Source organism: Prionailurus viverrinus, chromosome D2 (genome assembly GCF_022837055.1).
Source record: "Prionailurus viverrinus isolate Anna chromosome D2, UM_Priviv_1.0, whole genome shotgun sequence".
Lineage (NCBI taxonomy): Eukaryota > Metazoa > Chordata > Mammalia > Carnivora > Felidae > Prionailurus > Prionailurus viverrinus.
The window spans coordinates 14,193,763-14,212,673 of NC_062571.1; the positions used below are offsets into that span (position 1 = coordinate 14,193,763).

The 18,911-nt window shown below is 49.9% G+C and overlaps 1 protein-coding gene across 2 annotated transcripts in view; it reads right to left on the minus strand.

Annotated features, from left to right (window-relative positions):
• Positions 1–276: 276 nt before the first annotated feature.
• Positions 277–18,911, minus strand: part of SLC35F3 (solute carrier family 35 member F3) — a 400,268-nt gene continuing 381,633 nt past the window's right edge. For both annotated transcript variants that reach the window (XM_047824385.1, XM_047824386.1), the window contains 5 exons: positions 15,170–15,389; positions 8,481–8,606; positions 5,615–5,807; positions 4,719–4,808; positions 277–1,718 (listed from right to left, as the gene is read on the minus strand). In XM_047824385.1, coding sequence (XP_047680341.1) covers positions 1,483–1,718; positions 4,719–4,808; positions 5,615–5,807; positions 8,481–8,606; positions 15,170–15,389 — 865 coding nt within the window. In that variant the 3' untranslated portion in view covers positions 277–1,482. The remainder of the gene's footprint in view (positions 1,719–4,718; positions 4,809–5,614; positions 5,808–8,480; positions 8,607–15,169; positions 15,390–18,911) is intronic.

Sequence of the window (18,911 nt, forward strand, 5' to 3'; positions counted from 1 at the left end):
GCCTCAAGACATTTTGTATGAGGCCCAGATGGCTGTTTTGCATTTTGCTTTTGTGCCAGTCACCTCTGTCGTCACAATGAGAATCTCCGCCCCTTGAGGTGGCTGGGTGGGTTTTCATGCCTTGGTGGCGCGGGAGGGTGGGACCTGCTGGGAGCGGGAATGGGCGGGAGTGGGCACCGTGGGAATGCAACAACGGGGCCACCAACACAGCACGAAATGCTTCTTTTTTAAATAGTTTATTCATCTGTTTGGCCAAACAGGTAATGGAAACTGAGAATAATAATTTGCTAAAAAGTTCAGGTCACGAATGCCCCTTTCCCCTATGAAACGAAAGACTCCATGGTTAACAGAGTGCACCATTGGGTTATGACAACATTTCAAAATAAGGTCTCCATTTCGTATGTAACAATGTAAACTTCAAAAATAGTAAACTCTAACCCCCTTGTCCCTCTTTACAAGATCTATCACAGATAGAATTTTTCTGGCAGACCTAAATTGTGTAAGTAAACAGCCCGGTGCTTTAAAAGTTTCATAAAAAGGTTTACAGGTTCAGGAAGTAATTTTCCAGCTTGGTCACGAAGTGAAAGCAATTCACCTCCGGCATAGTCTACCTTGTATGTGCATTGCACACCGCTAACCATGTGCCATTACACAGGTCACCAGCTTGTCATTTTTTGTACACACACACACGCACATATATAGTTTTATTGGTTTCTAAAGATTTTTACACCTAAATGAGAAGACGGCGCCAGTGACTTACAATGTCACCTCGCTTCACGTAGGTAAAGACGAAAATTCTGTAGAAGGCACTGTAATTTCTCTTGCATGATCTTACACAGACACAGGAGAGCAGCCAGCTGGGGCTTGGGCTTCTCTTTCCCTCTCTGTCACCCGGCGCGGGCCTGTCCTCCTCCAACCGTCACCCCGAGGTTAAGTCCACAGTCGATGGGTTCTGCAGCCCGTTTCCCTTTTCCGCGTCACCTCTTAACGTCCTCATCCATCCATCCCTCCGTCCGCCCAGATTGACCGAACAGTCAGCTTTTGGTTCGTTGAGATCCCTTAAAATTAAGAATACAGCTCTGGTATAAAACAAAATATGACCCTACCATAGCTGGAAAGTAATCACAGTGTGCAATGTAATTTTCAGTTGCTAAGATTCAGAACACTTGGCCCTGCCTCTCGTCGTCCCCGGACAATCAATGCCAGGGTAACTGTAACCAGCTTTACATTCACTGAAAAAGGGCCGAGAGGCTCTTCTTGTCGCTCTCATTTTGAACTGGTAACCTTAGGAGAAAGGTCTGATGTGGAAAAAGAGCAAGCAAATTGGACATGCCAATAAATACCGTATAACTTACCGCAGATTACCGGAACTGTACAGGTATGTACACCTTACCAAACCGAGGGGCCCCCGCCAGGAAGAGACCCCCCAAGTCACTAACAACGAGCGTGAGCGTTCGCCGCAGAGTTCTGGAGGGCCCACGGTCAGCGGGCGAACGAAGGGCGGGCTCTTCTGTTCTTGCTCTGTGGTCCCGAGCCCGGGTCTGCAGCGCCCTCCGCCGTCTCCTCCTTCTTCCTCACCTTGAGGCGGGTCAGCAGCTTGATCAACCAGACATCCCACTCCTCGGGCAAGAGCAGGAGGAGGAAGCCCAGGCCGATGATGATGATGGCGATGACCCGGACCCCGTTGAAGACGATCTTACTGGTGTAGTGATCAACCACTGCACGAGACCGAGAAAAGCCGGGTTACTCGGAGGTGAGCCAGGCGCAGGGGCTGGGGCGTCCCCTCGCGGGCCGGCAGCCAGCGGTCTTCCTTGACCACAGGATCTTCCTCAGGGTGGCTTCGTTCCTTGCGGGCAGGGGCTGCCTCTCAATTTTATAAGCCTGGCGCTTGTATGTCACTTCCCCAAACTGACCTGGCACCTCAGTTCAGGCACTGGTTTATGGGACAGGCAAAATAAATGGTGGGGGGGGGGGGCAATTGGAGATACCCCCCCCCCCCCCGACGATTATTTTTGGCCCACCTCCCGAGGGTCCGGGGGAGGGGGGGTGGGCAGGATAATGAAAACATTATTGCTTTCTTTATATTTTTGGTACTTCTCATGTTTTTTTTTTTTTTACAGTGACGTTTTGTATTTATAATTTAAAAGCATTATTTCCCAATATCCGCACAGGTACGGTTTAAAGGCCAAACTCACACTGGTGTTTTGAAGATAATAAATATAAATTCTTGTTCCGCCCCAGGCCGTTATTAGCACGACACTTCAAAGCCACCTGGGTCGTCACTGACTATTCAAGTTTATTAAAGGTCCACGGGGCACATGGCTCATACCCGACCCACATGGGTGAGGGAACACAGTGAGAAGCAGGATTAACGTCCGGTCATAAAAATCCACACCATCACTCTCTTCATAGCTGAATGGTCAAAACCACTGGGGATATTAAGGTTTTTGTTTTTTCCTTTTTTTTGCTTTATTTCCCTGCGTTCTTAATTGAAAGCCAGAAAAAGCAAATTTGGAGGCCGCCTTCTACACAAGAGACACCAACTGCTTACTTTTCTATCACTTCGTGACAGAGCGTTTGCTGACTTCGAGCACGCGGCCTTTGAAAGCCACCTTGCTGGCCGGCGGTCGCCGGCTCTCCACGTGTGGGCCCAGGCTGTGGCCCCGGACATGGCCTGGCTCTGGCCTTCTCCCCTCACGGGTCTCCACTCTCCCTGCCTCCCCCCAGCCTCCCCTCCCTGCCTCTCACCTTGCCACTAGGGGAGGCAGAGAACGACACAGGGATAAGAGTTAAAATGGGAAGAGAAACTGTTAGCAGCCCTTTTGTGGAACTAAAGTGCCTCTTTTGTCTCACTGCAATTCAGCAAGGCTTTAATTTTTTTTTTTTTTAATTTTAATTTTTATTTAAAAAAAAATTTTTTTTTTCAACGTTTATTTATTTTTGGGACAGAGAGAGGCAGAGCATGAACGGGGGAGGGGCAGAGAGAGAGGGAGACACAGAATCGGAAACAGGCTCCAGGCTCCGGGCCATCAGCCCAGAGCCCGACGCGGGGCTCGAACTCACGGACCGCGAGATCGTGACCTGGCTGAAGTCGGGCGTTTAACCGACTGCGCCACCCAGGCGCCCCAAGGCTTTAATTTTTAATAATGGCGGGACATTCTGTGATTTCAACGGACGGGGACAGTCAATTAGCAGGGCCCACGGGCTGCGCCCCAGATAGGCGCCAGGGAGGGTCGGGAAACCACCCAATGGCTCTGCTCTGACACCTCAGGTAAGGGTGGCCACCTTTGCTCCTCTCTTCCACTGGGGAATTGGATGTGATCCCTTCCTTGGCCGCAGAATTAAACTCCCAGGTTGCAGGTGAGTGATGAGAAATGATGTTGATTTCTCTCTCAAACCCCTGGCTGTATGATACGGTCAAAGTAAGCATCCGTCTGGGAACCACCTGTGATACGCCTTCTCCAAGTGAAGAACGCTGTGACTACAAAGACGCTGTAAGGGGTAGGGGGTAAGCTGAGAAGTTATTTTCCAGAAGGCAGCAGTGTCTGGAGGCTCACAGTGAGGACCGCTTCTTACCAGCTCTCTCTGACGCATTCAGCCTTTTGAGATATTGACTGAGGGGAGGTACTACCTTCACATTCGGGTGGGACAAGCAAAGACCCAGCGAGGCAACGGGTTGGGACCAGCATCCTCCAGGTGGGCAGAGCCGGTGCTGCCACCCCCGCCAGGCCTTTTTCCACACGCTGCCCTGAGGTACCCCTAGGAGGGTCTGGGGCCAGGGTGAGGCACATACAGAACAAGTGGGACAGGAGGGGTGAGGAACCAGATCATAGGAAAAGGCTTCGGAAATTGAGAGCTGTCAACGGGGCGAGTGCTACAGAGAGGAGAGATTTACAAACCCTTCTCCGGCTAACGACAGGTTATACGGGGGCGTCAGGTGTGGGGGGGGGGTTACGGGAAGAAAATCCAAAATTGCCACCAGGATGCGCCAGGAAAGGAGGAAGGTGGGGGGCAGGTGACCACAAAGTTTTGGAAGAGCTGCCGACTGTCCCCAGCAGAAAACAAAGCAAGGTCCCGAGTCATCGGGGGAAAGGGCTCTCGCTCTCCGGGGGGATGGAGAATCACGTGCACGCTCCTTCAGTCTGTAAACCCTACATCATACCCATCACACCCTGAGCACATTTTCTGCCCCCGAAAGTCACTTGCAAAAGTTAGAAGTTTCTTCCCGCTACATATTTTTCCATGCTTCTTACTCATATGAATGATACTCCTCTCCGGTCCTCACGTCAGTTAGCCCTGAGATGGCTTTAGACTAGCTGTACTTTGGTGTGCTACGTGAAAATCAATGCACTCCGGAGAAATACCATATATATGAGAAACACCGACTTGTACCTAAGTGCTTGCTTTCTTTTTTTATTTGTTTATTTTGAGAGAGAGCGAGCAGGCTCCACGCTGTCAACATGAAGCCCGACATGGGGCTCAATCCCACAAACCGTGAGATCATGACCTGAGCCGAAATCAAGAGTCAGACACTCAACCGACTGAGCCACCCAGGCACCCCTAAGTGCTTTCTTTTTATACAGAAGGGTAAACCTGCTTTCCATGGCAGGCACAGCAAGAGTGTGTGTGAGTACGTGTGTTTGTAAGCATGCACACGTGTGTGTGTGTGTGTGTGTGTGTGTGTGTGCAAGCAGATATTGGAAGCCATACTGGCTTACCTGCATTCACAGGTACACTGAGGACGATTCCAACAGACATCAGAGTGGGATACGTAACAGCAATTCCAAAATTTAATACAATATTGAATGCTGAAATAAAGAAGAGAGAGGGTGTTATTCGTGGCTGGCCCTGGACTTCACAGCCTCCCTGGTCTGTCCCACCCCACCTTCTCTGATGAGGCTGGAGTCACGGGAGTTACCACTGACTCAGTGACCTTGGGTGGGGGTTAGGGTCGAACACCCTGACTATGTAGCTTTCCTCCCTTCCCTGAACTCTGAAGAAGGGAAAAGAAATCCGGAAAAGGTGGTCAGCGGGAAGGCACTGGAAAAGAGGGCTGGGGCCATCCTACGCATCCTACATCCCGGTGCTTTCTGCCGGCAGCGACCATGGCAGGCGCTTCGGGTTATGCATTTTTAGATGGAAACTGGGCGAGGCACCTTCTTGGCCACTTTTCTGCCTAGGACCCGCCTTCCATCAAGGAGTGGTGATGATGATATTAACAGTAATGATAACTGATAATATTTATTGGACACCGATGTGTAGTAGACACTGTTCTAAGAACCTTGCACGTATTATTTGCCAACTCCCTACCGGTCCCGTGGGGACTGTTCTGTTATCAGTTCTGTTATCAGTAGGTCACTGTTCAGAGCGGCAGTGACCATGGCTACTACTGCCTCGACTGTGGCTCTGAATTAGAACCCAGTGCCATCTTTACAAGGACTTAACAGTCTTCAAAGACTCAACCATCTTGAAAAGCACTGGGAATTTCAGCCTAACAACAGAATGCTTTTCTTCTTCAGGGCATGGGTTTGCAGATGCCCCTTGAGCTGCCCGGTCCCGTTCACCCATCCTTGCTTCTGACGGCGGGGATTCTGACGGGGTGATCGACACTTACTCAATAAGAGGACTGAAAATCCACAAAGGTTTCCCCATGGAATGTCATCGAAGGAGCTCCAGTATTCCACTTTGGTAAAGTAGAGGATGACGGGAATACAGGTGATGAAGAGGATGTTAAACACACCCAAAATGGACAAAAATAAGGCGGCTTCTCCGAACTTAGCACTGCCCAGGAGGAGCTTGAACAGAACCTGCCGGAGGAAGCAGAGGAGGCCGGGTGAAGACTCGCCCCAGACGTCACCTTGTCACAGGGGGAGTAGAATGCACCTGATGAGGCTGGGCTGGACCACAGGACTGCAGCCACGTGAAGGGTAAATCCTACCTTACCAGGCTTCATGGAAAAGGTGGTGGGGTCTGACCTATGTGCACCTGTACACATATCCAAATCTCAGTAGCGCCATAATGAAGAGTTACGGATCTCTGGCCTCATAGAAGGCATCTTCAGGACTCATGGGTTTTCACGCTAGGCTTCATTTGTCTGTGTTGTGTTCATTGAATGTTTACTTATTTTTGAGAGAGAGCGAGAGCGCGTGCGTGTGAGAGAGCACACAAGTGGGGAAGGGCCGAGAAAGAGAGAGGGAGACACAGAATCCGAAGCAGGCTCCAGGCTCCAAGCTGACAGCACAGAGCCCGACGCGAGGCTCAAACTCATGAGCCATGAGATCACGACCCGAGCCAAAGTCGGACCCTCAACTAACTGAGCCACCCAGGTGCCCCTGTCTGTGTTGTATTCATCACACGACACCCCAGGTTCAGAGAGTCTGAAGAGGAGGAAGCCACAGAAATTACAAGTGACTACCGTTCGTCTGATGGATCTCTGACTTGGCACAACACAGCTTGCCCTCAGTGAAAAGAGCTTTGGCTGCAGAGCCATGTTCTGCAAATCGGAGGTAGAGGGACTGTAACACTCAGCTCATCTCTGCTCCATCCCGCCACCTCATTCCAGAACCGGCAAGGGTTTTAGTGGAACGCGCCTGCCCCACTCTGAGTTCTTACACCTTTTCTTGTTTGTACATATTTCAAATGTGTGAGGGCCGGAGAGAGAGGGATAGATGTGCCTGGAGGCTGGGAAGCTGGGATTACAGAGGCAGCCTTCAGGGAACGATCCACAATCTTCCTTTTTTTCAGCCAGTTCTCAAGTCTTTCAGGTATTTCTGGGCATACGTGCAAGGGGCACAAAGAAGGAAATAAATTGCTCAGGCTTCCACCCGCTAGCCCCTCTGCGTAAGGAGGGGGCAGGGGAGGAGATGGGAAATGGGAATCAAAATCAGCATTATTTGTGCTCATTGTGGATTGATTGCATTTCCGTGTGCCCTCTGCTTCCCATTAGCACGCAGCTAATCGAGTGCAGCCGAGTGTGGCCTTGTCCTACTTTCTGCATTTGAATAGTGTCTTTGAAGTCTCAGAGCGGCGTGGGCCTATCACATCCTCTTGGCGAGCTGTGTTCCGGAGAAGGAAGATGGCCTGTGTGCGTCTCTCTGTGGACAGTGAGGGCAGGGAGCTGATGAAGGACGGGAAGGTGCCGTTATTTCGCATTCCCAAACCACAAAATGTCTTATGCACAGAGCTGGGAAAAAGTGCCTTTTCTTATACCTCTCTACCATACGTCATTTTCTCTGTCCTACTGTCTGGATCCCCAAAGGGCCAGTTAAGTCTCAAGGCTAAATCCTCACTCCTCCCTGGATCCTCCTCGAAACCTCCAGGTCAGGCTCCCAGCTTGGAGATCAGAGACTATTTGCATTCTTCACCATGGACATAAAAGAAGGAGAGAGGAAGAAAGGGAAGGAGGAGGGAGAGCAGCCAGAAGCCATGATGGGGTGGGGGAGCAGAGAGTGGGGATCAACACTGGTCCCATCCAGGGGCGCCTGGGCAGCTCAGTAGGTTACGCATCTGACTTCAGCTCAGGTGATGATCTCGCAGTTTGTGAGTTCGAGCCCCGCGTCGGGCTCTGTGCTGACAGCTCAGAGCCTGGACCCTGCTTCGGATTCTGTGTCTCCCTCTCTCTCTGCTCCTCCCCCACTCGCACCCTGTCTCTCTCTCAAAAATAAGTAAACGTTGGGGCGCCTGGGTGGCTCAGTCAGTTAAGCGTCCGACTTTGGCTCAGGTCACGATCTCGCGATCTCGCGGTCCGTGAGTTCGAGCCCCGCGTCGGGCTCTGGGCTGATGGCTCAGAGCCTGGAGCCTGCTTCCAATTCTGTGTCTCCCTCTCTCTCTGCTTCTCCCCCGTTCATGCTCTGTCTCTCTCTCTGTCTCAAAAATAAATAAACGTTAAAAAAAAATAAGTAAATGTTAATTTTTTTTTTAATGGTCCCATCCACACCTGCAGTTGGGACATGCTTTCCAGCACTTCCCAACATTTTGTCAAAAATAGGTTATAATCCCCATATCATAGTAGTTGTTCTTCAGATCTCCGGGCAGTGCTCCAAATGCATTATGGATTCATGCTGAGTACGGGTAGCTGCACAAACCATGGGATGAAAGGTTTCATTGACAAGGCTGCACCGGGTATTTAAATCTTCACGTCAGACCTGGTGGGAAATCATCTCCCCCAACACCGAACCAGCCCTTTAGGGCCCCCGATCCTCCTCCAGTCCTTGCCAAACCATGAAGTCACCGACATCTGACACTGCTGATCCACTGTTCCATCTATGTTATCCCCAGTACTGCAAAGATACGGCCGTCGATGGCAAGATCTAGACAGCCAAAGCCAAGAGCAGGTGCACGCCTCATCACTACAAGTCTGTATGCTGCTCACCTTAAAACACAGGTGCCATCAAGGCGCCCCAAACGTACTGGGCCAGCCACGCAGAGGCCCGCTGTTCTCTCCTGGGAAAGCTCAGGGAGCTTGCTCTGCGCGTACTTACCTTGTAGAGGGCAGACATGGATGCAGAGCCCACCACCAGCGCTATGCCGATGACAGAGTGGCTGTGGAAGCCATCCGCATAGGTCATCATCACGATCCCAGCGATGGCGAGGATGGCGGCCACAATCTGGACAGAAGGAAGAAGACAGCGGTGAGGGTAGTGGTGGGGAATCCGATGGGCCGCTGGAGGGTGAATGCGGTAGAAAAGCTCATGGAAGTTCAGTAATGGGACGGAAGAGTGGGGTCTCCTTTCCAGGTCTCTGGAGAACGAGCGAAATTTCTGTTCTTGCTCAGTAAAGCTTGGTGCGACTGAAGAACCCGGAATGGCTGTTAGCAAGGAGACATGCTCATCCCGTGGTGGCCCGTCACTGGGAGCCTTGGGAACCGCAGGGGAGGCGGCCGTAACGCCAACAGCAGGTGGTTTGGCCGTGACAAGGGTTGGTAGACAGCACCTGGAAGTCACCTCGGTTCCTTCCCAACATTCTGAAAGCACCTCATGGGATCTTTCTTTTACGTACTTTGTATCTCAACAGAGAGAGGGCGCAGATCATGACCCCATTTAACATGCCAGCAGTAGGGTCTTCTGATAGAGTGAGTGTCATATGACAAAGGGCAACAGTGTCCTCACCCTGGGAGGGCAGCTCCTTTTCTTAGCTGCTGCAGGGCCATCACCCCCGCCCCCCACCGACCCCCCCTAATCCTGTCATTATCCGGATATAGACTTCTTGGGTGGAATGGCCCTTCCAGGGAGACGTACACATTCCTGCCGCTGGGCCCAATGAAACTGTCGGAATACCCAGGAGACCGACTCCGTGGGATGACATTTCGCAAAGGAGAAATGCATCAGCGCGGCGAACAAGGACAAGTTTGGACCCGAGGCGGTCAGGGAGCTACCAAAATGTTGCTGGTGCCGAGTGGGGGTGCTGTAGGCAAAACACGGGGAGGCCAGAACAAATGTGCGCGATACAAGTTTCTGCTACTGGGTTCGCTGGGAGCTTTCTCTCTCTTAACGGATCAAAGTTGACCTCAGCTGCCTACAACAATATCAGTCGCCACTTACTAACTCGGGGGTCACGGGCTAAGTGTTCTCTATGTATTTTCCCGCTTTATCCTCAAAACAGGTAGATACGATCACTCGTTTCATTTTGTAAACATGAAAGCTTTGGCTCAGGGAGGCTACGTAACTCGCCCAAAGTCACAGCGCTGGTGTGTGGCTGAGCGGGGACGCCCAATTTCAGGTCTGTCTGGTTGCAAAGTCACTGTTTATCTCAACAGGAAAGGCTGGCTCACGTCACATGCTACCGCCAACCACCCTGTCTGATGTTTGAACTGTGGTTTCCTTCGCGGCTTAAACATAAAAATTTCAGGTTAGTGCAAGGTACTGCGGTTGAGCGTCACGCAGCCTGAGTTACAAACTTCTGGTATGTTCCTCACACAGTACTTCCGTGTCATGATAAATCTGCCCGGAGAACACAGAGGCTCTTGAGAGAGCACGTGATGGTCATCTGCTAGAGAAGTGCCAGGCCCGTGTCTGCCTACTTGTCCTTTCTGGGTTAGTGACTCGCTGTTAGGCAGATGCTTCATCCCGCATCACACACGGAATCTATTTCATACTCAGATGCTACCCATGCTGTGTGTGACTGCTCACGTAGGGAAAGAAACAGAGACTGAAGACCGTAAGGGGGTTTTCTTCCCCCCTCCAGAAGAAGAGAGGGGCAAGCGATAAGGCCGGCAGGGAAAGAGGGCGGCTTCTGGTCCAGGGGACACACACAGCGCAAAGATGCCGCTTGGAACAGTTTAACCTGGCTGGGCACCGGAGGTCCGCAGAAGAGAAGAATAACTAGAAAAAAAGAAGGAGGGAAGAAAATAACTGCGTTTCAGACGATTTGGTGCAGCCCCAACGGTATTTGCGCCTTTTCAAACTTGGGGCTGAAGTTTCAAGGAAATGAAGGGGATCAGGGGCTTATTTTCTCCTGAAGACTTACAAGGCTGGTCTCCAGCCTCTGGCTCTGTCTTCCCTACTGGGTAAATAATGAAGGGCTGAAAGCTTCCGCCTGCGCTGAGCTGTGCAAAAGAGTGGAGGGAAGGGGTTGGGGGGGTAAGAGGGAGAACCTTCCAGTCAGCAGTCGGGAGCCCGGGCCCCAAGATTTCATTCTGACAGGTGGCACCGGGGGATTGTGGTCCCCCCCCCCCCACCTCACTGGCTCAGACCTCCAGTTCTCCTCTTCGGAGTCCCTGCCACAGGTCACAGGGGACTCCTGTGAGCTCCACTGTGAGGCCCCCACTCTCCTGGCACCAGCAGCCCTGATGGGACCCCTAGCCCTGAGCCTGGGGCACACCCATGGTGCTGGAGCTAAGCTCACTCTTAACGCCCCCCCAACAGCAGGGCAGAGCTGAAACACCCTATGGATTTGGGGGGGTGGGGGCAGGACCTGGAAGTCCTCCCTCAAGCCTGGCGTTTTCTTTCAAGATCCCAATTCTATCTTTAAAAAAACACGTGCAGGGGCGCCTGGGTGGCTCAGTCCGTTAAGCATCCGACTTCAGCTGAGGTGATGATCTCTTGGTTCGTGGGTTCGAGCCCCGCGTCGGGCTCTGTGCTGACAGCTCAGATTCTGTGTCTCCCTCTTTCTCTGCCCCTCCCCCTGCTCGCGCTCTCATCACTATCCAGCAAGGCCAGACACGCCTGTCCTGTGGTTTCCCATGTCCCTTGTCTAGATCGGGGTGTTCCTGAGGGAGGATGCGGGGTTTGAGGAGGAAATAAAGAAAAGTAGACAGCCGAATTTCCCCCGGCCCTCCTTTCTCCCACCTTCCACCACCCCCTCCAGGTAGCCCACTGACCTGTCCCAAAACGGGGACTTGGGGCTTCAGACTGGGTGGCTGACAGAGGCCCTAAGACCAAGAAGGGTGAGATCACCATCTCTTCTCCAGCTGGAGGGGAGGAGACTTAGACACAGGAGACTCCGAGGCCAGTGTGGTGCCAATTACCCTTTTACTGGTGGCCTCGCCTCGCGTGGTGACCCCACCAAAGCCTGCCTGGCCCCGGGGGCTTTGGATTCAGAGCTCCAGCAACTCAGTGATGCGCCTTGCGTCCCCTGTGGCCGCACCACCCCATCTCCAATGTCAGGCTGAGCGGAAGGAGGTGAAGCCCTCAGACATCCAGGAGGAAAGGTGGGTGCAGCACCACAGTCGGGCCCCCTCTCAGACAGGCTCTGCCCTCTACTCTGCCCAGACCGCGATGGGCCGCGCGTCCTCTGCCCAACCAAGCCCCGGGTGCTGCACTGTGGATGTTGACAGTTGGGGGCAATTTTGAGAAATGGAAAGGACACGTTTTAAATATACTTCCCCTAACACTTCCCCTCTCAGCTCCTGGCTGCTCTTCCCCACTCAGAAGAGTGTAACAGGAAGGGGCTGGCTGTGAGCCCTCCAGTGACCCCCCCCCCAGCCCCCCTCCCCCGCCGTGCTCTGTGTCCCAGCTCCCCCCAGCTGTGCTCAGGTGGCAGGGGGCAGCCTCCCAAACAGAAGGCAGTCGAGATCGGAAGTGGAGCTACCATTCAGGGATGGCCCCTCTGGGGACACCAAGAAAGCACTATCGTTATTGAAAACATCAGCCGGAATCTGAGATGGGAACTGGTCTGGGAAAAAGCACGGATCCCCGGGGAATGTGCTGCTGGGCTTTGGGGGCCCACGTGAATGATCTCTCAGGTGGCTGTCTTGCTTCTGCCCCAGTCCCTCCTGGCTGGAAAGCCCTAGCTATTGGGGGCTGTTATGAACAGATGCCCAGGAAGCAGAAGATCCCATCATCTTCCGTTTCTACCGAGATGGGGGTCTCCCCCAGACAAGGCTTCTTTATCCAGCTGCTGAGCACAGCTGGGAGGGCTTTGGCTTTAGCAGAGGCCTTCCTCATGCCCCAAGTTCTACCTGCTTTCGTTCAGCCGCTGTTTTTGCTACACAAAACTGCCTCCCTAGACATCTGTCGGCTTCCGGGACTGTCACCAGAAGAATGGAGCTGATCCAACAAACCCCTCCAACTGAGAAGGAATGATCAAAATAACAACACTGAGAAAGATAACAGTTACTGGATATTATGTGCCGAGCATACATTGTCGTATTTTATTCTCACAACTGTCCTATAAAATAAGTAACAAAGGCTCAGAGACGTTAAGTAACTTGCTCAAGGCCCAACAGCTTGTAAGAGTGGAATCAAAATCCAAAGCCTAGTCGTTTGACTCTAGACTGGAACATCTCCCTATTGCATCAGAAACCCTGAATCTGGAGAGCCGGGGGGACGTACGGAAAGCCCATCTAAGCACAGGGTGAAAGGGGACACAATGGCCAACGTGGGCTGCTTTCAACAGTCCCCTCTGATAAGCCTTAAGTGGTCGGGATCTCTCCAGCATGAGAAGATATGTTTGCTTCTTCTTGGCCAGCCCATGTGACCTGGACCAGTTGATGTTTTCCAGGAACCACAGCCCTTGTGATGTAACTGTCGTAATAACGCAGATCCTCTGGGCGGGCTGTTCCCACAAACAGAAGGTTGGTGCTCCTTTGTCTTAACGTCTGTGAGATTCTCCAGCTCATATGCTCAGCCCCCAGGATGGGGAACACTGTCAGTTTCCTCCAATGTCTGGAAATTTTGTGCTTGGATAACCCAGCAGTCTGAGGGAAATCTAAAAGAACCCTTGCACCAGTTAGATATTATCTTGGACCTAGGTTTCCCATCTGTTATCAAGGGGGAGATTTCCCATCACTCTGGCCGCTGCTGGGGTCTCACAGATTTGGTAGCTCTCTGAATTCTTAAAGATGGGAAGAGGGGAATACACCATGACTTGGAGTGGGAAGCTCTTGGATGGGGGAGGGGGGGTCACATGCTTCTCAGAGGATTAATGCTTATTAGAGAGACCCATAGCTACACAGCACTTTATAGGTTACAAAATTTCATCGCCAGTACCAGCTTCTGGGACCTTCTTTTCAGTGCTGGCCTAGTGATGGCTTCAACACAAAATTTTGTTCGGTATATAGTGGTCAGTGCAGACCAAACTGACCAAGTGGCCAGGATGGCTAGACAGGATCATAGTTCAAGGGATGTCATGGGAGAAAACCTTCCTATCCGTGAATAGCAACAAAGAAAAGATCTGGGCATGTCACATTGTTCTCTACGGGTCTAGGAGGGTTTCAAGTATTTTCCAGCCTACTTCTCTTAACCTCAAAAAAAAAAAAAAATCCAGCTTCAGTGCAGAATTCATCTTGAAGTTTCTCTTCCCGATTAACAGAGTCTCATTTGGAATTTGCTTTGGACATGAGAATCATGCCGAAGAGTTTCCTGAATTCCCTTGGCATGCGGCAGCCAAATGAAGTCACAATGGGCTCCAGGACATTGGAGTCTGCAGAGTCCAGGCAGGCAGGCTGTTGGACAGATTACCGCTGGAAGCACCTGTGTTTTTTGTGGCGAAGTATTAGATCATGTATTTGCTGAAAGCTTTTCTGGGTGGTAGCACAGTGAGCGAGTTTTAATTCCAAAATTAACACTGAGACTCAAAACAAAATTTCCCCCTACTGCAAGCTAAAAATACTACTCAGCAGTTGACTCATGTCCCCACTGCTGTTTGAGTAACTAGGTGGGTGTGAATCCTCCATCAGGGTGATGTCATTGTCCTCAGGACAATGAGCAAAGGATACAAGTGGAGGGCCTGGAGTGGAGCCTGCCCCTTGCTGGATGCCTGTGTGGTTCACGGTCACAGAGCTGCCCATCAACAGGGCTCTCAGCTGCATGGCCGGCCCACGTGGCCCGACGGGCAGGAAGGAGTAAGCGATGTGTCCTGTCTACAAGAGGACGGGCTGTGTGGCCAAATCCTCTTTTGTCCTTGTTTGTGGCAATGAGGTGATGGGGCAGTATCAGCTCCTGGCCACCAAAGGGAGGCGAGCAGAAGCCACCAGGACTCTGTCAACTGAACTGTCACCTTGTGCTTTCATTCAGGGTGAGTCCCTTGCTATTACAGCTGACAGTTGACAATGCACCTATCATATTTCACACAACTGTTAGGAAATTTGACTGGCTGAGGTTGACTAGATTTTGACGGAATTTACTAAGTCTCGGATCTCACAACAAGAAGTAATTCACAGGATATAATTTCCCTCTCCCTTCGCCTGGGGTGTGAAGGAAATGAAACCGGCCCTCCACAGTCTGGATTTAGCCTAAGTGCATCCGGCCCACTTTGGCTTGTACACACGGTCCAGACAAAGGGTCTACCAAGACTGCGCGCATATGTGGATGCGGAAGGATCCTCAGGCTTTCAGATGCGTCCTAAGCAAAGAGCGATAGGGTTAGCAGAGAGCTCCAGGCTGCAGGGCACTGCTGCCCAGGAGAGAGAGAGAAAGCACGCAGAGAGGAAATGCATCACCATCCCCAGGTTGGGTCCCCGACTGGCACACACTTTGGGGAATGCTTGCTGAAATGCTTGAAATGAACGGTGCTTTAATGAATGCTGGTCTAGTATGGTTTGCAAGCAAGAGAGTTTGCAAGGCGCACCAAGAACCAGGCCCTCTGCCGGGGCTCCTTTTCTGCTGCAAATCAGAAGGGAAGTGGTCAGCAGTTTATGCTTATGACGCAGCACATGGAAGTAAGCAAGCCAATGGGCAGGTTTTGGTTGACATGACCAAGTGAGGGAGGAAGACAGAGAATAAGGAACTTACCCTCACTCCCATGAACCTGTCCCTGAGAACGATCCATGAGAGCAAGAACACAAAAGCTTTGTTGCAGCAGAATAAGACGGAGACATCCGTAGTGTTTATTTTCTTTATTGCATGTAAGTACAGGTAGTTTGTGAGTGTCCAAAGAACACCAAAGGGTGCTGCCTTGGTAAAAAACACCTTCAAAGTCAAGCCATTGTCTCCAAAAAATCGACAGCATTCCCTAAAACAAGGAAAGAGAGGCAGTGTTATTATATTCTTGGGTTGAGACAGATCATTTTTTCCCCTATACCCATTTTTAAAGCAGATGAGGAAGGGGTGGGGTTGCTTATTATTATGTTTTTTGGAACATCTATTAAATAGCTCTTCAACCTATTGCTTTAGTCCATTGAAGAAAATGTCCCACGACGGTCTGACATCATAGATGATTATTCCTTCTGCTCATGCTAAGTTTGGAACTGATGGTTCTAGACAGAGGTAGTGGAGTGTTGGGCTTATCTGATCTGAAGAAGGCCCAGTTCCATGGCGACTGACTGAGGCATTCTTTTACCTGCTTGTTAAGAGAAGGAAGTCACTAGATCTTTTTCGGGGGGGTGGGGGGGCGGGAAGAATACTCGAAGATAACTCACTAAAACATATTTTTTAAAAAGTTTGCCTCCAGCTGGAATTATCTCTGGTCAGCCAGGGGAAGTCCTTTCTTGGGTGCCTCTAATACATTTTGGCTATGATACAACTAGTGTTAACTATCTGCATTTTCTCTATGAGGCCTTTTTTAGGGTCTGTCCTTCAGCCATGTGGAAGTTCATGTCTCCATGCCACCTAAGAAACTAGCACAGATTCAAGAGCTCAGCATCAGAACAGAGAGGGAGGTGAGGAACCACCGATAGAAGGAGGTTTTTGAATGCTCTTCTGGATTCCAGGGGAAAGGACCATGAGTGTATGGAAAACCAGGTCAGAAAAACAAAGCTAACCTTCCACACGCAGAAGAAGACAGCAAAGGAGGCCGTGGGGTAGATGGAGAGGACATCAACCCCCTGAGAGGGGCTTGGTCTGCAGACAGCCTGCTATTGCCAGGACCGCGTGGGAGCCAAGGTCATTGCTCTGCTGCCCTGACAGCCAGGCAAGGGGATGGGTGGGCAAGGAGCCTGGATCCCATGGCCGTCAGCGCCCAGGCGCACAGACTGTGCCCAGTGCAGCCGATGCATGAGCGAGTGAGGACAGGAGTGAGAGAAAAGAAATAACTAGAATAAGCCAAATACCCCAGCGTGGGGGAAGGGGGTGGGGGGATAGCTGTAGTCTATGCCACTTAAATTTAAAATGCAGCAGGAGAGGAGAAAAATTAAGAGCACGCATCAAAGGGGATTTGGCGTGATTTTTATTTTAATTTGTTCTTATCATTAATCCAAAATGCAATCCGCCTTCGCTCATGACTTGACTGTGGGATCGCCACAGAAGAGACAGGGAAACGCATGCTCTTTCACTGAACTCAGGGGCCTCTGTTGCTTCTAAACCACCACCAGGGGAATACGTCCGAATTTCTAAAGTTACCATGAAACCAATTCGACTGAATTGATTCCAGTGCGGCTTTATACAGACGAAGCTCTTATCTGATAGGTTGATGTTTCTGCTGCTGCATGATCTTCATACAATATTTCAGTGGAATTTTTCTAGGGGGTTTTCTTGAGTTCCTGTGCACGGAACAGTCTTCTTTCCTTCAGGGGTGATGACCAGGGATGGCTTCCTTCAAGTTTGTGTTTGACAGTAGCCATAAAGTGGTGTCAGTCCTTTCAGCATGATCAATAGGAAATACAAATTTAAAAAAATTTTTTAATGTTTATTTATTTTTGATACAGAGAGAGGGAGAGACAATGCGAGTGGGGGAGAGGCACAGAGAGAGGGAGACATAGAATCCGAAGCAGGCTCCAGGCTCTGAGCTGTCAGCACAGAGCCCGACACAGGGCTCAAGCCCACAGACCATAGATCATGACCTAAGCCAAAGTCAGATGCTTAACCGACTGAGCCACCCAGGAGCCCCAGGAAGTACAAATTTTAACTCTACTTAGAGGTTACCCTTCTTAAGGGAGCACAATTAAAGTAGGATTTCTAAGTTTCCCTGACTCACTAGTATAAAAAATGATTCATGCTGTGGCAGGGGCCATCCGAAGTCAGTTGGACACGTTATGTCCTCTCTAGGTTCTAAGGAGACCAAGATGATTGGCCCTGAGCCAGTGAAACTTGTGCTGTTTTATAGTTAGAGTTGGGGGAGAATTTCCTTGGAGAGAGAAGAGAAGAAATTATATCAATGAAACAAGAACAAATGGCTATAAAAAAGGAGACAATCTTGGAAATTAAATAAAGGATAGCTAAACTAAAAAGATTAAATAGAAGAATTGCACATAAAGCCAAGATAATCTCTCATGAGAGAAGGAAAGAGAAAGAATCTATGTGTGAGTCTTCCAAAGTGTGATGGTTGTAGAAGTGGTGGGGAAGGGGGATCCATCCTGGAGATGGAAAAGGCAAGATTTCTGAGCCCAGTAGAGTTCTTTTGGCCCTTTGTGGACTGATGGCTGGGGAAGTACAGCTAAGATGGGCAGATCTGGGTTCTAAGGAGACCAAGATGATTGGCCCTGAGCCAGTGAAACTTGTGCTGTTTTAAGACTAAAGGCTGTGTACTAATCTATGTCAGGTATATATACCCTTGATTGCAAGGGGACTCAAGAGAGATGATGAGCACAAATTCTTTTCTTCCAGATACCTCTTCTTGGTACACAAAGAATAGAGTATAGTAGAGACTCTTGACTTGTTTTTGCTTAAATGATATGACAGTTGAAATGCCCTTCTTTCTTTGGCAGAGCAAGTACTCAAGGCTGGCAGGGTATTCTCCAGCAAGCTCAAACCCTTTGGTTTCTACCAACTGAGTTATGTGTTAGCAGAGATTTAGATGTTGTTTATTTCCAATCCTGCTTGTGCCAACTGTTCTTGGTTATTTCAACTGCATAATTTATTAGATATTTCCTAAACCAACGAAATATAGTGAAAAAAGAAAGTTGTGCTTTCTCTATGAAATCTAAGTAGAGAGTTTCATGGGAAAGTCAATAAAAGTCACTAAAACATTGTTCTTGAATAACCCAACTAGGACAGCCTGACTCAGTGGAATTAGGATGGCCATTTTTTTTAAACCAATAAGCACTTATTTATCACTTGTTGTATTCACAATTCTAGACAAGGCACTCTGGCTGAAAAAGAACAAGTAAACAGTGCTTCCTTGGTCTTGAGAATATTAGAGTGCGATCAGGGAGAGAAAACTGATTTCCTCAACAGCAAGAAATGCAAATTTAATCACGTATTAGATGGTATGGAATATAACAGTGCCATAGAATTCATGTTTAAGGAAGAGATTTGAACTGATTGGACAAGGCCTCACACAAGATACGGATTTTGACCTGAACATTCAAGGATAGGTAGGATTTATAGTTAGAGTTGGGGGAGAATGTCCCTGGAGAGAGAAGAGAAGAAATTATATCAATGAAACAAGAACAAATGGCTATAAAAAGGAGACAATCTCAGAAATTAAATAAAGGATAGCTAAACTAAAAAGATTAAATAGAAGAATTGCACATAAAGCCAAGATAATCTCTCATGAGAGAGGAAAGAGAAAGAGAGAGAAGGAGGAGGAGGAAGGTAACATTAGAAGGTCAAGCCAGGAGGTCCAATATTAAACTAAAAGAAACTCTAGACTAAAGGG